Source organism: Podarcis cretensis, assembly GCF_951804945.1.
Source record: "Podarcis cretensis genome assembly, chromosome: 5".
Lineage (NCBI taxonomy): Eukaryota > Metazoa > Chordata > Lepidosauria > Squamata > Lacertidae > Podarcis > Podarcis cretensis.
In genome coordinates this window covers 59,709,752-59,724,449 of record NC_137174.1, presented here as the reverse complement: position 1 = coordinate 59,724,449, position 14,698 = coordinate 59,709,752, and the positions used below count along the sequence as shown (strand labels likewise).

At 49.8% G+C, this 14,698-nt stretch overlaps 1 protein-coding gene across 3 annotated transcripts in view; it reads left to right on the top strand.

Moving 5' to 3' along the window:
• The first annotated feature begins 801 nt into the window (after nucleotides 1-801).
• CRTAC1 (cartilage acidic protein 1) overlaps nucleotides 802-14,698 on the top strand; it is a 38,029-nt gene continuing 24,132 nt past the window's right edge. Inside the window, exons 1-2 of one of the 3 annotated variants that reach the window (XM_079976595.1) lie at nucleotides 802-948; nucleotides 8,025-8,227. In XM_079976595.1, the coding sequence (XP_079832721.1) occupies nucleotides 8,025-8,227 (203 nt within the window). In that variant the 5' untranslated portion in view covers nucleotides 802-948. Of the gene's footprint in view, nucleotides 949-1,141; nucleotides 1,296-1,691; nucleotides 1,712-8,024; nucleotides 8,228-14,698 lie in introns of those variants that run through there. The other 2 variants (XM_079976593.1, XM_079976594.1) reach the window with 2 other exon arrangements.

The following is a 14,698-nucleotide window of genomic DNA, read 5'->3' as shown; positions in this document are numbered from 1 at the left end:
GCCGTTGTGAGAACAGGATGCTGGAGAGGATCCGGCTCCTCTTGGGCTTTTGCTCGTCTCTCCCACCCCACCCCCACGTTTAGTTAGTGGCAGCTGGGGGCGTATCTGCTGTCCACATCTTCAACCAAAGTTGGAAGGCTTAAGAGAGGAGGCTCATCACTAGGCAGACAAGAGCTTATAGGTAAACGGAGGAGTCGCACGAGGCGTTGGTACGGCACAGAACCACATCGGGTGAAGGAGGAAAAGCGGCAGGGTGTGTGTGCAAGAGCCTAAGAGAAAAGGATGGCAGCACAGGATGGTGTGGTGGGTGTTATTAGGCAGAAGAGAGTGCAATGGAAAGGGGTGTTGCTGCCCGGATGAGAAGCGAATGCCACATTTCCCAAGGCTACAGCTCAGGTGTTCAGCCCGGTTCCCCCCGCCCCCCCCCCCAATATCTCCTAGTATCCCTAGGATGATCTCCTGCAGCTCCAGTCCTTTGCTTCCCTAGGCAAAGCCGCCGCTGCCGCTCCTATCTTCACCGGAAAGGAACAGTATGGAGCGTGTCACACGGCAGTATATATATATACTGTACTGTATACGCATCCTGCCGGCCAAGATCAGCTTCGGGGAGGCGGGCGAACTGGAGGTGGAGTCGGTGGGAGGTTTGGTGGGAGGGGGCGGAACATCTCCCTGCCCTCCGCTTGCCTCGGGGTCTCCCCGGGAGCCCATCTACGGGTGCGCGTCGTCGGGGCTGCTGGGCTCGATTCCAGCTCTTGCCACCCGGATCCGGCAAGCCCCGCTCCCTCGCGAAGGTTACCAGCTGTGCTCTTGAAAGAGGCTGCACCCCCCCTCCTCCCGCCTCGCCCTCCACACACCCCAGACCTCCGCCCCCCAACATCCTCCCCGCCCGTCACAGTTTGGCTCCGTATTGATCGGCGCTGCCTGGCCGCGCTTCCCCTGCAATTCCAGGTAGTAAATCAGTGCCAGGCGGCCCAACCTCCCGGCGTCGCCATTGGGTGCCCGGCTCCGCTCGGGCCGCACTGATTGGCCGCCTGCCGGGCACAAGGCTTTACATAAAGAGGCGCTCGCGCTCCGCTGGACTTGCCCAAGCGCGAGAAGGGGCGGAGGAGCTCCACGCCGGGAGCCAGGGAGACGCGCCAGCAGCAGCAGCAGCAGCGGCAGCGGAGGCGCCAGCGAGCGAGCGAGCGAGCGGGCAGGCAGGCAGCACCAGCTGCGGACATTGGGGCAGCCCGCCCGGGATGCTCCGTGGCCAGCTGGGCGGCATGGCCCTGCCACGGGCCCCCGCCGCCGGCCCGGTGAGTAGAGCTGGCCGCGACCCGGCCGACGGGGCGAAGTTTCCCAAAGAGCCGGAGAAGAAAAGTTGGGCGCTTGCGAGTGAGCCGGAGAGGCGGGAAGGGCGCACAGGGCGCGCACGCTTGCGCCCTGCTTCCCCGGACGCCAAGCGGCGCCAGCGAGCCGGGCGGGCGGAAATGGGGGCTGAGGGTGGGACTCGGAGGAGAGCCATGGGAGCCCGGGCAGCTGTGGAAGTGGAGTGGAAGGGGTGGCCCAGAGAGGTGGGGTCTAACTAAGGGAAGAGGTTCTGGCTTTGAGGAGGACTAAAGTGGGGTGGGGGCACCCTTCTTCCCGTTCAGGTCAGCTTCAGCTCTTGCCTGAGGAAGGACTTTGCCTCTCTGGTCGCCGCGCCCCCCGACAGCATCCCAAGGGTGCCAAGGTCTGCTTGCTGCTAAGGTGACTGCTTTTGTCTCCACACTGCACCGGCGGCAGCTGCTGGCTGTGCCCCAGCTTGGGGCAGGCAGGCCACCCTGCAGTGTGGCACAGGGGAAAGAAGGGGGACAACTCGGAAGAACAACTCCCTAGGCACTAGGTGGGAGGCGGGGAGAGGTATCTCTGGCTGCTTCCCGAACACCCTGGGGGGTGATCCCTGTCGCTTTTGCAGGGAAGGTCTCCTGCAGCATTAATGCAGGTTGTGGGCTGGTATTTAGTGGGCTCAAGGAAGACAGCAGTGCAGCCCAGGACAGGGACATTTTTCTTCTTGTTCTCAGCAGCGGTTCCAGAAAAATAGAATTTGAAGGAAAAGCAGCCCTGAAAGACTTGAGCAGGACCTGAACCCTAATGTGGTGATGATGCCACACATTAGTCTTGCTGGATTTGTTTGTGCTCAGATTGCTTGAACTAGTAGCACTTTGGAAGATAATATGGTGGCTTGGGCCAGTGGGGGGGGGGGAGACAGAGGAGGTGTCTCGTGATGTTTCCAGGCTATTTTGATGCTACCACAATTGATTGGCTGTTCAGTTGTGATGTCACCGAGGAAAATGTGGGAATGCATTTGGATAATGACATTGTGAGCTAGTGATGTCACTAGTCCACAGTAGCGCAGGCAATGTTATCTCACTGCGAGGTTGCTGGAGGGCCGTGCTTTATAACAGAGATGGCGGTGCCACGGGGGCTATGAAGTCATTTAGGATAAATAGCAGGAACTGGGTACAACGGCAGCTGCTTGCTGGTGCAGAGCAACAATACAATTAAATTTTTGCTTCTGTTGCATCCTCTCTCTGGATGTCCAGGATTCGCCAAAGAACCTGTCTTGGCCTTGTCGCCTTGGAGCGAATGGGACACAGCTCCCTCTCTCTCCATGATAGGAAATAAAGCAGTGCCTTCACTTGGGAATTATCAAATGCCCATGCTAGCATGTCATGCAGATCCCGCTGTCTGCCCCCAGCATGCAGAGGCCCTGCTGTGTCACTAGCAGGACCAGCTACCTTCCTGTAAGCCTCTAGTGCCATCTGCTCCTTGGGGCAGGGTCTACTGAGTTAAGTGTATCTCCGTCCATTTGTGTAAATGGGTGCAAATTGCAGTGTAATCAACCACACCCTGTAGGAGCAAGCAAGACATGGAACTGCACAGCTGCTTCCATGGCCAGAGAGGTGCTTTCTCCTTTGCCCGGTGGAGAACCAGCACTGCCCATTTGAGAAACTTTTCACTTCCTTGGTGCCATATCACCGCCTTAACGTCAGAGTTGGGCAGGCAACACAGAATGCAGAGAAAGGGGATCTGTCTATGACCACAGCAAGCTGTCCAGGGCAAATTTACTGCAGTGCGGGCACTGAGTGGGCATTCTTGTACACATTGCATCCTTTACTCAAGAGCTGGCCTGTTTAGTGGGACAGAAAATGGTGGTGTGCAGGGCACAAAGTCATGGAGAGGACTTCCATCAATGTCCACATTCGGAACAAGATGGCGACCAACTGCTTTTTTTCCCTTTCCCAGCTGCCAAGGGCATCTCTAAAAGCAAATCTATACCGTGGATCCCCCTAGCAGGCGACTGCCAAGATGCCTGACCCCAGTTCTGAGCCCAAGCTTGGTCCAAGGACAGACTGGATGTATGCCTTCTTACCTAGTCTCTACTGTCTCCATTCCCAGAGCTGCCCATAAGAGACAAGGGAAGGGATTATTAAACAACCCAGCAATGAGCAGGCAAAGGCCCGGCTCTCCTTCTTTGCTTGTGCACAGTTTCCTTCCTTGTTCAGAGTGAAGACTGTCTCCCTGGTCTTTGGGAGGGTCCCTTTTTCCTGCTCAGGTGCCTGATACTCATGTAGTATTCTGCTGCCTTTCCCTGCACCATCCTACATTTAATGCCATGGGCACATCACACTTGGTGGGGCTGGACTCTTGCTGCATCCAAAACCAGAGACTAGCATCCTGAGAATAGAAGCAGCCATCAGCCGCTCTGGGACTAGATCATTCATTTTTGTCTCCCGCCGCCAATTCAGTTCCTTTTTGGATGCTCTCCAGGCTCCAGGAAGAAGGTGTTAATCAGTTAATCAAGTGAAGGGATCAGACAAAATCTTCTCTCATCACACAATTCATGCCTGGTAAAGACTTTCATATAGGAATCTCTGGGGAATGTGTGGTCATTGTGCCTCTGGGAGTTTTCTTTGCTGTGTGCGTGTCCTGGGAAGTTGTGGTTTGCTAGTGTGAATACAAAGTTGTTGGGCTGGGGAGTAGAGACTTCCAGGGCTGTAGTTCAGTGACGGAGAATCTGCTTTGCATGCAGAAAATCCTAGGTTCAATTCATGACATCTCCAGATAGAGCTGAGAGAGAGTCCTGTCTGAAATTCTGGAGAGCACCTTACATTCAGGGTAGATGATAGGTACCAACATGAAGCCAGATGGACCAGTGATCTGGCTGAGTATAAGGCAGCTTTCTGTGTTCCTATGTTCCATGATCTACAACTGGGTTGGGGAATTTGTGGTCCTCCAGGTGTTGTTGAGCTGCAACTTACCCTCGTGACCACTGGCCAATGCTGATTGGGAGTCCCAACAACATCCAGAAGGCTCATTCCTCATGTAAACAGTTGCCTCCCCCACTCCACATTTCTGTATGGAATACCATCAATGTAAGGGACTCTAATTTGTTAAGCAACTATGTTGTGACATTATGCTTTTAGAGACCAGGTTGTCCAAGCTCCAGTGGGAAAGTTGAGAGCCCTCGGGAGGAGGAAGAAGGGTTACAAAGATCAAGTGTGTGACTGTCTGCTTGACTGCCTTGTGCACAGGTATAAACACTTTCTCTGTGTGTAGAGGAAGGCAACTTAATTAATAGCCATTTCCCTAATGATCTATCTGGAGTTTGCTGATGTATGGGTTTAATTAGCCCAAACCAAATGCTGGGAGCCCGATGGTAGAACACACCATCTTTGTCACCAGGTACCTGTTACCATCCTGTTCTAATTTGACAACAAGTTAATCTGGGCTTGAACTGGGAGGGTGTTGCTAGCACCCAGACTGCCAGCTTTGTGTGATATATTGCTTGCTGTGACCTAACACATGGGAGATGTACCCTACTCTCCATAAGCTCCTGCCTAATCCCCATGTCTGGAGGAATCTACGGCGCTCTTCAGACTATTTCCATGGTGAGTGGATAGAGGCAAGATCCTATCTGAATAACAGGACTGCACGTGTTGGCTCCTATCATGTTGCACCATGACTGTGAGCAGAATTCTCTTACTCTCTCATATATCAGGCACCCATTGAAGTTTGATCTGAGACAGACTTTTAAACCAGTGGGGTATTTATTAGATAGCCTTCTGGCTACTTGTATGGCAATATTGCCAGCCACACCATGAATCCCACTGCTCTAAACATTATTATATAAAAGGCAATGACCATGTAAGCACCACTTATTCCTCCTTCAGGAAATAACACTGAGCATATGGTGAGTGAGGCTAGGTTTTGGAGCTAGCAGGATCTAGCTGGCTCTGGACCAAGAGCTGAATGGATTTGGGATGTGTCTGGTTCTGGTACTATATGCTGCTGCTGGCCTAAGGTGAATTGGATGCTTCTAAGGATTCTAGCCCACCCTTGTATCATGGGTCCAAGCAGGGAAATTGCTGCAGAAGGTTGAAAACATGCAGAAACACTTGCGTAGCCAAGCCACAACTCAGAGGTGGGTATGGGGAAGTGAACAGCAGATCTGCATGCTGGAGTCTACAACGCAGCCAGGTACTGCCACAGGGGAATGGGGGAGCGCCGAGTGGCTAATAGTGGAGCTAACCAGGTGTTCTCCATAGGAATGATCATAAGACATACTACATGTTTTGCTTTGCACTTTGACCACCCTTTTGTGCACACAATCAGGGTGGATAAAGTATCCCCGAGAGGCTTTAAAGACAGTATTGATCCTAGCCATTGGCTGCATTTATAAGAATGCTCCAAGCTGGCAGCCCCAGAAAAAGAAGAAGCTGCTTATTAGCGTAAGTTGTCAAGTTTCCATATGCACACAATGACAGAATGAGAAAGTGCCTCCCCTGCCAAGCTCCTGGCTACCCTGATTGCATGTACAGATTTGGAAAGGGGTGGCTTTAACTTGTTTTAAGGACTAGCTCCATTAATTATGAAAATGCACCCTCAAGTGCAGAAGGGTGGTTCTGATCTGAGGCGCCTGCTAAACAGCCCCTTGAACTGGGAAAGTGTCCTCTGGTGCAGGACACTGTCTCTGCTCTCACACATCTGATGGATTATTCTGTAGGAAGAGCCAATAAACACTCTGAATGTGGCTTAATGTTGAGAAGACCCTGCCTTAAGGAGCAGGCTAGATGCTTCTTAATACCTTCCAGCTTTATGATGCTATGAGTCCTTAATTATTGTACAGGTGTAGGCAGGGGGCAGGGATTCTTCTAGAATATAAGTGTGATCTCACCAAGTCCTTGCACACATCTTTGGATGTTGTTTATATCCCCTGGTGTGTACTTGTACTGGTGTGCCCATCCTGTACACAGTGAAAGGTGCCTTTTCCTTCACTGTATTTATATACTTCTTATAACTAATAGGAGAGTCCAAGACCAGCTTTAGATTCAATCCAGATGGGTGGGGTATATTATTATTATTATTATTATTATTATTATTATTATTATTATTACTACTACTACAGATGTGGTGAAATGGAATAGTATAGTTTGTTGCTTGCTTGCTTGCTTGCATATGTATCCCACCTTTCCCCATTTAAGCCTCAGAACAACCCTGCGAGGTAGGTTAGGCTGAGAGTAGCTGGCCCGAGGTCACCCAGTGAGCTTAACGGGGCCCCAGTCTTAGTCCAACCCACTAGCCACTGAGCCACACTGGCTCACCTTGACACTCCAAATTGAGCCTCCTTGATTAAGGGCAGTATACTTCTGGCTGGCTGTTGGAGGGATTAACCTGCTTGTGAGTGTTTCATGACCCTGGCTGGAAAGAGACCTGAATTAGGTGAACCCTTGATCTGATTTAGGAAGACCATTTATGCTTATGGCTTTAATGAACTTAGATCCCTGTAAGGCCTTTTCCATTATGAGAAATGTTTGTAGTGTCCCACTGGGAGTCTGGGGGTACTGAAGGCCTTTCCACTTTTGTAGCAATTGAAAATTTCTGTCTTATTTTGCTCATGTATCATACAGTGTGTTAATTCTCTATGAGTGCTAATTTAATTTCACGGTCACCAGCAAACGTCTGGCTAGCAAGAAGGCTGTGCATATATACATCTTCCCATAGAAGTGACAGAACTCCAGATTGAAGATAAGCACACAAGTACTGTTCCTGCCTGGCACTCAGTTTATAGCTTCTCCTCTCCCGTCCCTCCCTCCCTCCCAGCCCAGTCCAGTCCAGAAACAGAATCTTCTGTTTCTCTTTGATGCAGTCAAAGGGTAGAGATGGGTCATTCTGCTTGAAGGCACAGGCTAACTCAGGATCTCCCTCTTCCTATCAAAGTCCTGAAGAGGGCAGAGTATCTGTGAGGTCTAATCCACTATCGCTTTTGTTTGTTTTCTCTTCAACCGTGATGTGGAACTCTGGAGCAAGCCTGGTTTCGCATCCCAATGTGAAATCTGTGCGACAGATGAATTCACTTTAGGTCAAAAAAATCCCCACCCTAGACTTTTTTCTCTCTCTTTTTTGCATCAGTCGTAGTCCTAACACTTCCTGCTTTCGGCACCAGCCCAAGGCTGCCACAGCTTTCACATTCCAGAGCTCTCCCCCAGCAAGCCCAGAGGATTAAGAAACACAACTTCATTGCTTTTCCTTATTCCTGCTTGCACTGAATTGGGGAGTGCGGAGGATCACTGGCACTTGAGCAATAGGCAACCAGGCCTAAACCCAAAGACGGGGGCTGTTTGCCTGGGATCTGCAATGGCAGGGTGGCTCTCTCCCAACAATAAGGCAGGCTGCATCAGATCGCCTGCCAAATGCAATTATTTGCAGGGTAAGTAGCACTGAAACAGGCAGATTCTCTGCAGGTGCATAGTCTGCCATGGATGGAGACCAGGGGGATTTCTGGAGTACTAACACCATCTGAGCCCAGGCTAGAACAAGGCGGGATTCATTCACTTCCATATCCAAATGAGAGGCTCATCTCCCTTGGGAAGCAGTCACACACATTGAAAACTGACCAGAAATATGGCTCAGAATTTACGCCTGGGGGGGGGGGGGAATTCCCCAGCAGCTAGATGGGCGAGGGCAACAGGACTGACAGTCTCCTGCTTCTCTCCTTGTAGATGTCAAAGTGGCGGCTGTTATTGTTGTGGAGCTTGGTCCTGGCTTGGCCTGGTGAAGGATCTCAGCGAAGTGAGCCCATGTTCACAGCCATCACGGATCAGATCCTCCCACCTGACTATGACAGCAATCCGACACAGCTCAATTATGGTGTGGCCGTGACTGATGTGGACCAGGATGGAGACTTTGAGATCATCGTGGCTGGGTGGGTACCATGGATAATGCTGGGTGCTGTCAGAGGTATGAGAATGGAGGTGGCTGCCAAGAAAGAGGGTGCCATGGTTGGGGTGAGCTTTGACATGATGCAGGTCTAGGCAGGTTCACATACACATTCACAAGTCTAGGCTAGGTATACATGCATCTTTGACATGTGTCAGGCAGTGGGGTGGGGAGATTGCCTGTCTTTCTGGGTTATTGTGGAGATTCTAGGCTGGAGGCAAGTGTGGGCTTGGTGTCATTTGGTGTCCTCAACCTCCCCAAGGCAGCCTGCCTTTGTTCTAGAGCAGGGGTGAGAAATCTTTTTGGCTCCTTTGGCCAAATTTGACACCAGGTGATTAGGAGCTTTGAAGTCCTAAAGTCGGGACTTCAAAGCACCATGGACATGCAGTGCAGCAGGCATCATCTGATGGGTGGTAGAGCCAAGTCCTGCTTTATGCAATCATCCAGCAGATTTTGGTTCTAGCCAGCTTTCGCTTTGGCTGAAGCCTGCTTTCCCTTGTCAACGTACAACTGTGGACCCACTTTTAAGACTCCCGATTTGTGCATTGGCAACTGTATCTATAACGGCCCCACAATGATGTCACACTGACATCGAGTGGGGGGCAAGTGTGTGTGGTTTGGCGGAAACGGCCTCACAGGCAAAATCTGAACCCCTGGCATGGGCCAAGTTTGGTCCATGAGCTGGAGGGCGGGTTCTAGAGGGATGAAAAAGGTGCATATTTCTGCTCTTTCATTCTGATGTTCAACATGATGGGGTCAGGCTGTAGCACCTGAAATAAACCTGAAGTAATAACAGTGCAAAGGTACGGATGGAGGCCTGAACGTGCATCTGCAGTAAAGCTTTCCTTTAGCAGCTGTCTTCCCAAGTCGTTTCTCTGACAAACTGTTTCTGCCTGCAGCTGCCTTAGAGCCCCCCTTGCTAGCTGGCCACCCGGGAGTCATGACCTGGTGGATGGGCACTGGAGGGGGGGGCTGTCCCTTTATACTTGGCCACCACTTGTATAACTTGTCCGGCCCATAAAACATTCTCTGAATTGCACTGAGCTGGGGGAAGGAGCATATATCTGCCGGATAACTTTTATGTCTGGCGTTTCCTGGATCGTATTCACCTCTTCGGCTGAGTTCACTTTCCAAAGAAATCTCATTTCTTCGTAGCCTCCGTCTCTCGCTGAAACCCTTGAATTCCTCCTTAGGTGTTGCTCTGTGCTGCCCATCCTTAATACAGCAGCAAGACAAAGTAATAACACGGCTTGTAAAGGCTTGGGGATATTAGGGTTCCAGAATTTTCTCTTGGGCTGCTGCGCTCAGCTGTCCAAAGCCACATTGTGTGTTTTATGGCCACCTATGTCCCCTGCCTCCTTGCCCCACCTTGCTCCATGCAAGCACATTCTGCATTTGCCTCTGTGGAACAGAGCACTCCACCCCAAGCTCCCCCAGTCCAGAATGCTTTCATTCTCTTTGTGCTGCATGAACACAAAAGAAGCACAATTTCTTTTGCAGTAACAAGTTTAGCTGAGGGGTTGGCTCCTTTACTTTGTGATACAGGGCCCAACTTGTTTTCCAGGCATCGTTATATAAAGTAGATGCACTTCCTTCCATTCAGAAGGATCCTGGGCTCTCGTTCTTTAACATTACAAACAAGTGAGTCATGCAACAAAATGTTGCAATGTGGAGTTCAGGATTCCAGGCACTCATTCTGTTCCTTTTTCCTGCCCCCAAAGTCTGCCCCTCTTCTTTTTTTGCATTCCTCCTTATACCTCCTTCATGTGTGTGTTTGGTGCCATATTCACTGAGCATCAAAAATAAAAGCTATATCCCATTTGCCCTAATACCCAACGCCCCATATCACCTGTGTTAATGCTGAACTGCTGTGGTGTGTGCCTTGAGCTGGTCATCCACTCAAAGGTGAGGCAAGCCCTCTCTCTTTTCGCCATGTCCTCTTGCCCAGCTCTAAGGTCAGCAGCCTTTGACACAGCCTATGCAGATGAGCTGACTTCATGCACACTTAGCCAGCTCCTTTCCTCCAAGTGGATAGCCATTCTTTTCCAGAGTGTGGTCATCCGCCTAGCAGCACACTTCCTGGCTGCAGAAGTTACCCTCGCCCCATCAGCATTATCAGGCCAGAGTTTCCACCACATTCTTTATGATGTGGCTGCCATCTTGTAATTTACTTACTTGTTTACTTACTTACCGTATTTCTGTTCTGCTCAGTAACAAAAGTCCCTTGGCTGGTTTGCACTAAAACAAAACAATAATATGTGAAAATATAATAACAGGTAAGCATAAAACCGAAAACAGACTAAACCTAGCAGCAGAATAAATCCAGATTTAAAACCAGCAGTGGAGAACAACAACAGTGGAAAAGATCTTGAAAGTGCTAAGAAATTTAAGATAGAACTTTTAAGACAGGGAAGCCTAGGAAAATAAAAAGGGGTTCATCTGGCACCAAAAAGACCACAGCAGAGGCAAGAGGTTTTAGGGAAGGCATTCCAAAACAAAGATGCCCCACTAAAAAGACTATTTCTCGCTCTCTGGTTGCTACCCACCAAACTTCATTCAGTGGAAGTACCAGAGAGAAGCCTCAGAAACTGACCATAGATAGTGTTTGGCTATGCATATGTGAGACAAGGCGATCCTTCACGTATCCTTGCCCCAAGCCATTTAGGTTAGGACTTTTGACTTGGAACCCAGACTACCTTACCCTCTCCCCAGTCTTTAAGGTTGAGTATCTGACAGCAGGAAAAAGCAATGTGAAAAAATGGTTTGTACCCAAGGAAAAGCAAAGGTTCCCTTGCTGTGACTAGGCACTCTGGCCAGTGGCATCTCACCTGAACTGAGCAGCTGCTGGCATTCTCTTGGAGGGAGGGGCAAGCCTTTCCTCTCCAGGTTCTCTCTTGCTGTGCTGACAGGCCTCGGTGTGCACCAATTGACATTGTGTTAATTGGCTGCAGAGCGAGGAAGTGCCCCAGCTCATTATTGGCATACTTGGCTTGCAAAGGTGCACAGCAGTGAGCAAGGCATTCAGCTGTGCGTATCCCCAGTCTTCCTAGTTCCAATTGGCGGGGATGAGGAGCGGAGTTGAAGCTTGGCCAGCTGCTTGAAGAGCCAGCCATCCGGCCCATTCCACATTGTCCTGATAGGGATCCAACAGTTTTGCATTTGGAGGGAGCAGACATCAAGGGAGGTTTCCATGCAAGCATAATAAAGACTGGGTGTGCATATATGTGTGCAGGTCCAGGAGGGCATCCTTGAGAGGACAGCCCCGCCCCCATGAACCATACTGCAATAGCAGCAGGATTTCACCTGTATCCCAAGGATCCCCTTAATCTGCTAGCCAAATAAGATGCAGTCCTCAGCAAAGGAAGTGTCAGGCAATACACAGATTGCCCTGATTAGACTGTCCCTTGGAGACCTCTGCACATGATCCTTGTGGTCCCTTCCAACTCTACGTTTCTATGATTCTATGTTCTAGACTGTCAGGAAACCGTGTAGGAAAGAAGCCTTTGAGGAACTGCAAGCCACAATACTTTTAACACTGTGAGACAGAAACCCCACACCTCATGAGACAAATCTAGGCTGTGGAGATCTGCTGCTACCATTACTACTAATATTAACATGGATATGATTATGAAGACTGCTGTCCTCATGACACAAACAATTTGAAGGAACTCTGATTCCAGTGAGTGCTGCTAAATCATGAATTACTGGGATTGCACAATTTCTTTACAGCAGGAATAGCCAACATGATGCTCTCCAGACTCCAGCTTCCATCAGTCCCAGCCAGCATGGCTGGTGATCAGGGATGATGGGAGTCCAATGACTTCTGGGGGGCTGTGGAAACACCATCCCTGATCTACAGCATCTCTGGCGGGTCTATATCTGATCTAACTTCTTAAAGTTTTATTAAAGGGAAATGTCTGTATCAGCTCAGCAAACTTGCTCATTTACCTGTATTTGTGTTTAACCTGAATCCATCCATCCTTTTTGTCCCATCGTCCCACTGACCTTTCTTCATGGACTTGCATTCCAAACCCGGCATCTCCATCATTCTGTCCTGAACTGTCACCAATTTGTCAATGTTCTTATAAAAGAAGACACTACTTCTTCAGCGGTGGCTTGAACAGTGCTGAACAGAGCAAGTAGGTTCTGCTTCTTAGACACACTGCTTCTGAGAAGGCAACCTCAAAACAACATTTTGTCTGCTTTGGCCATACTCCTAGCTCACATTTAGTTTATGATCTGCTATAACTCCAGACACTTCTCAGCAGTATTACTGCCAACCTAGCCAAGTTTTTCTAAAGTTCAGTTGGGGTTTTTTTCCTTCAAAACGCTTCCTATTTTCTTCTTTTCCCCCAGCTCACCTGTGGCTAGGATTTTGATTTGCCAAATTCATTTTTAATTTGACTCCTATCCCCTAAAATGTTTGCAGACCTTGCTAGTTTTGTGTCACCTGCAAGATTAATAAGTAGGTTCTCCAGCTTGCTAATAGAAATCAAATAATACCAAATCCAGGTCTGATCTATGTAGAAGAGCTTCAACAATGCATTAAGTGTTCTCTGGGGAGGAATTCCATTATTTCTCCACCCGTCAGATGGTAGCATTTCCCCTTTCATCTTCTGTTTTTGTCATTAGTGCTGGTGCAACTCCAAGAAGCATCCTATAGCAAACACCCCCTCACATGCCCAGTATCTCCTCCAGCGCATGCCAGAGAAGCTATTGCTGTCCAAGATGTGCTCATACCAGAGACTGGCTGAGTCTTGCTGAAGTGAGACCAGGCTGACCTGGCGATCTCTGTTGCAGGTATCTTCCTTCCTCTGCCAATGCAGTGTCTGCCTCCAAGCTGACCATATTCAGCAATGTCAATTCAGATACCACTTTCACATGGTCCATGGCCACATTGTTGATACTTGGAGTCTTAATAGCACAGATGCTGCTGTTGTGGCTGGATGCAAAATGTTAGCAGTGGGAGGGGGTGTGCTAAGGAGCTGAATGTATCACCTGAAGACAAGTCTGGGCACAAGCAGGTTTGCTGCTGTTGGCTTCTCTTTGATCACTGACACTTGCTAGCTCAAGGGTTTGCTGCCAGTCCCAGAGTAAGTGCTCACTGTGGTCTGAAATGGGATTGTGCCCCTACTCCATTGCTAAGGAGCCTGTTTGGATGACCCATCCCATCTGTGTTCTGTAGTCTTGACAAGGGCGGTGCTCCAAATTTTCCTGGCCTAAGAATGAGGAGTGGGTGGGCCACATGGGAAGGGGGGCGGAATTAAAACCCTCCCAGGGAGTTTGGCTGCAACCATCCCAGGGAGATGTGGAAGGGGGGAGGGGAAAGGCAATTATCTGCTTCCCTCCCGTGCCAGGCCATAACCATAAACAGAGACGGGACATTTCATAACCCAATGACTGCTGCTTGTGTAACTTGTTTATCCGAGGCCAGGGTATAGCGCTTGCTGAGTCAGCCCAGGCAGAAAGCCCTAAGCTGGGAACTGGTGCTCACTCATCTGTGCAAGAGGCACTAGACAACTTTTAAAAATTGGAAGGGGAAAGGCAACAGAACGTCTTTGCAACTCCTCTTGCATGCGTCCTGGGGAGATCCTCTCAAAATTCAGGCACCTATCTGGTACAAGTAACTTAAAAGGTAAAGGTAAAGGTACCCCTGCCCATACGGGCCAGTCTTGACAGACTCTGGGGTTGTGCGCCCATCTCACTTAAGAGGCCAGGGGCCAGCGCTGTCCAGAGACACTTCCGGGTCACGTGGCCAGCGTGACATCGCTGCTCTGGCCAGAGCCAGAGCCGCACACGGAAACGCCGTTTACCTTCCCGCTGGTAAGCGGTCCCTATTTATCTACTTGCACCCGGAGGTGCTTTCGAACTGCTAGGTTGGCAGGCGCTGGGACCGAGCAGCGGGAGCGCACCCTGCCGCAGGGATTCGAACCGCCGACCTTTCGATCGGCAAGCCCTAGGCGCTGAGGCTTTAACCCACAGCGCCACCTGCGTCCCGATAGACAAGTAACTTAGCTGAGATTATTACAAGATCCAGGAGACTTTGAGCATGTTCATACATATCAAAAAGCTACATTTTAAGCTTCATGTACTCCCTTTAATTTTCCGATGTCCAAATGAGTTTTATGGGCCCTAGAGCAATGAAATGGTATGTAGCAACAGCGCCCAGCCCTCTGCTCCAACTTGCCTGGCTTTGGGAACAAGGTGGGAGAGCATTTATCTTGCTTCGCCATCCTGGATCTCTTAAAGACTTTAGCACTGGAGTTGGCAAGTTCACCTGGTTAAGCGGCAAAATACTTTTCTCAGCTTTCTTGGGAAAGCCTTTATCGAGGAGAAGTGGTGTTGTGCTGCCTTAACAAGAGAGACTAGAGTTAGAACTATGCAAAACCATCTGCAGGCTGAGTTCTTTCTCATGCCTAGCTACTTCTAATTTGCTTTTGCACTAATGTGTGTCTGG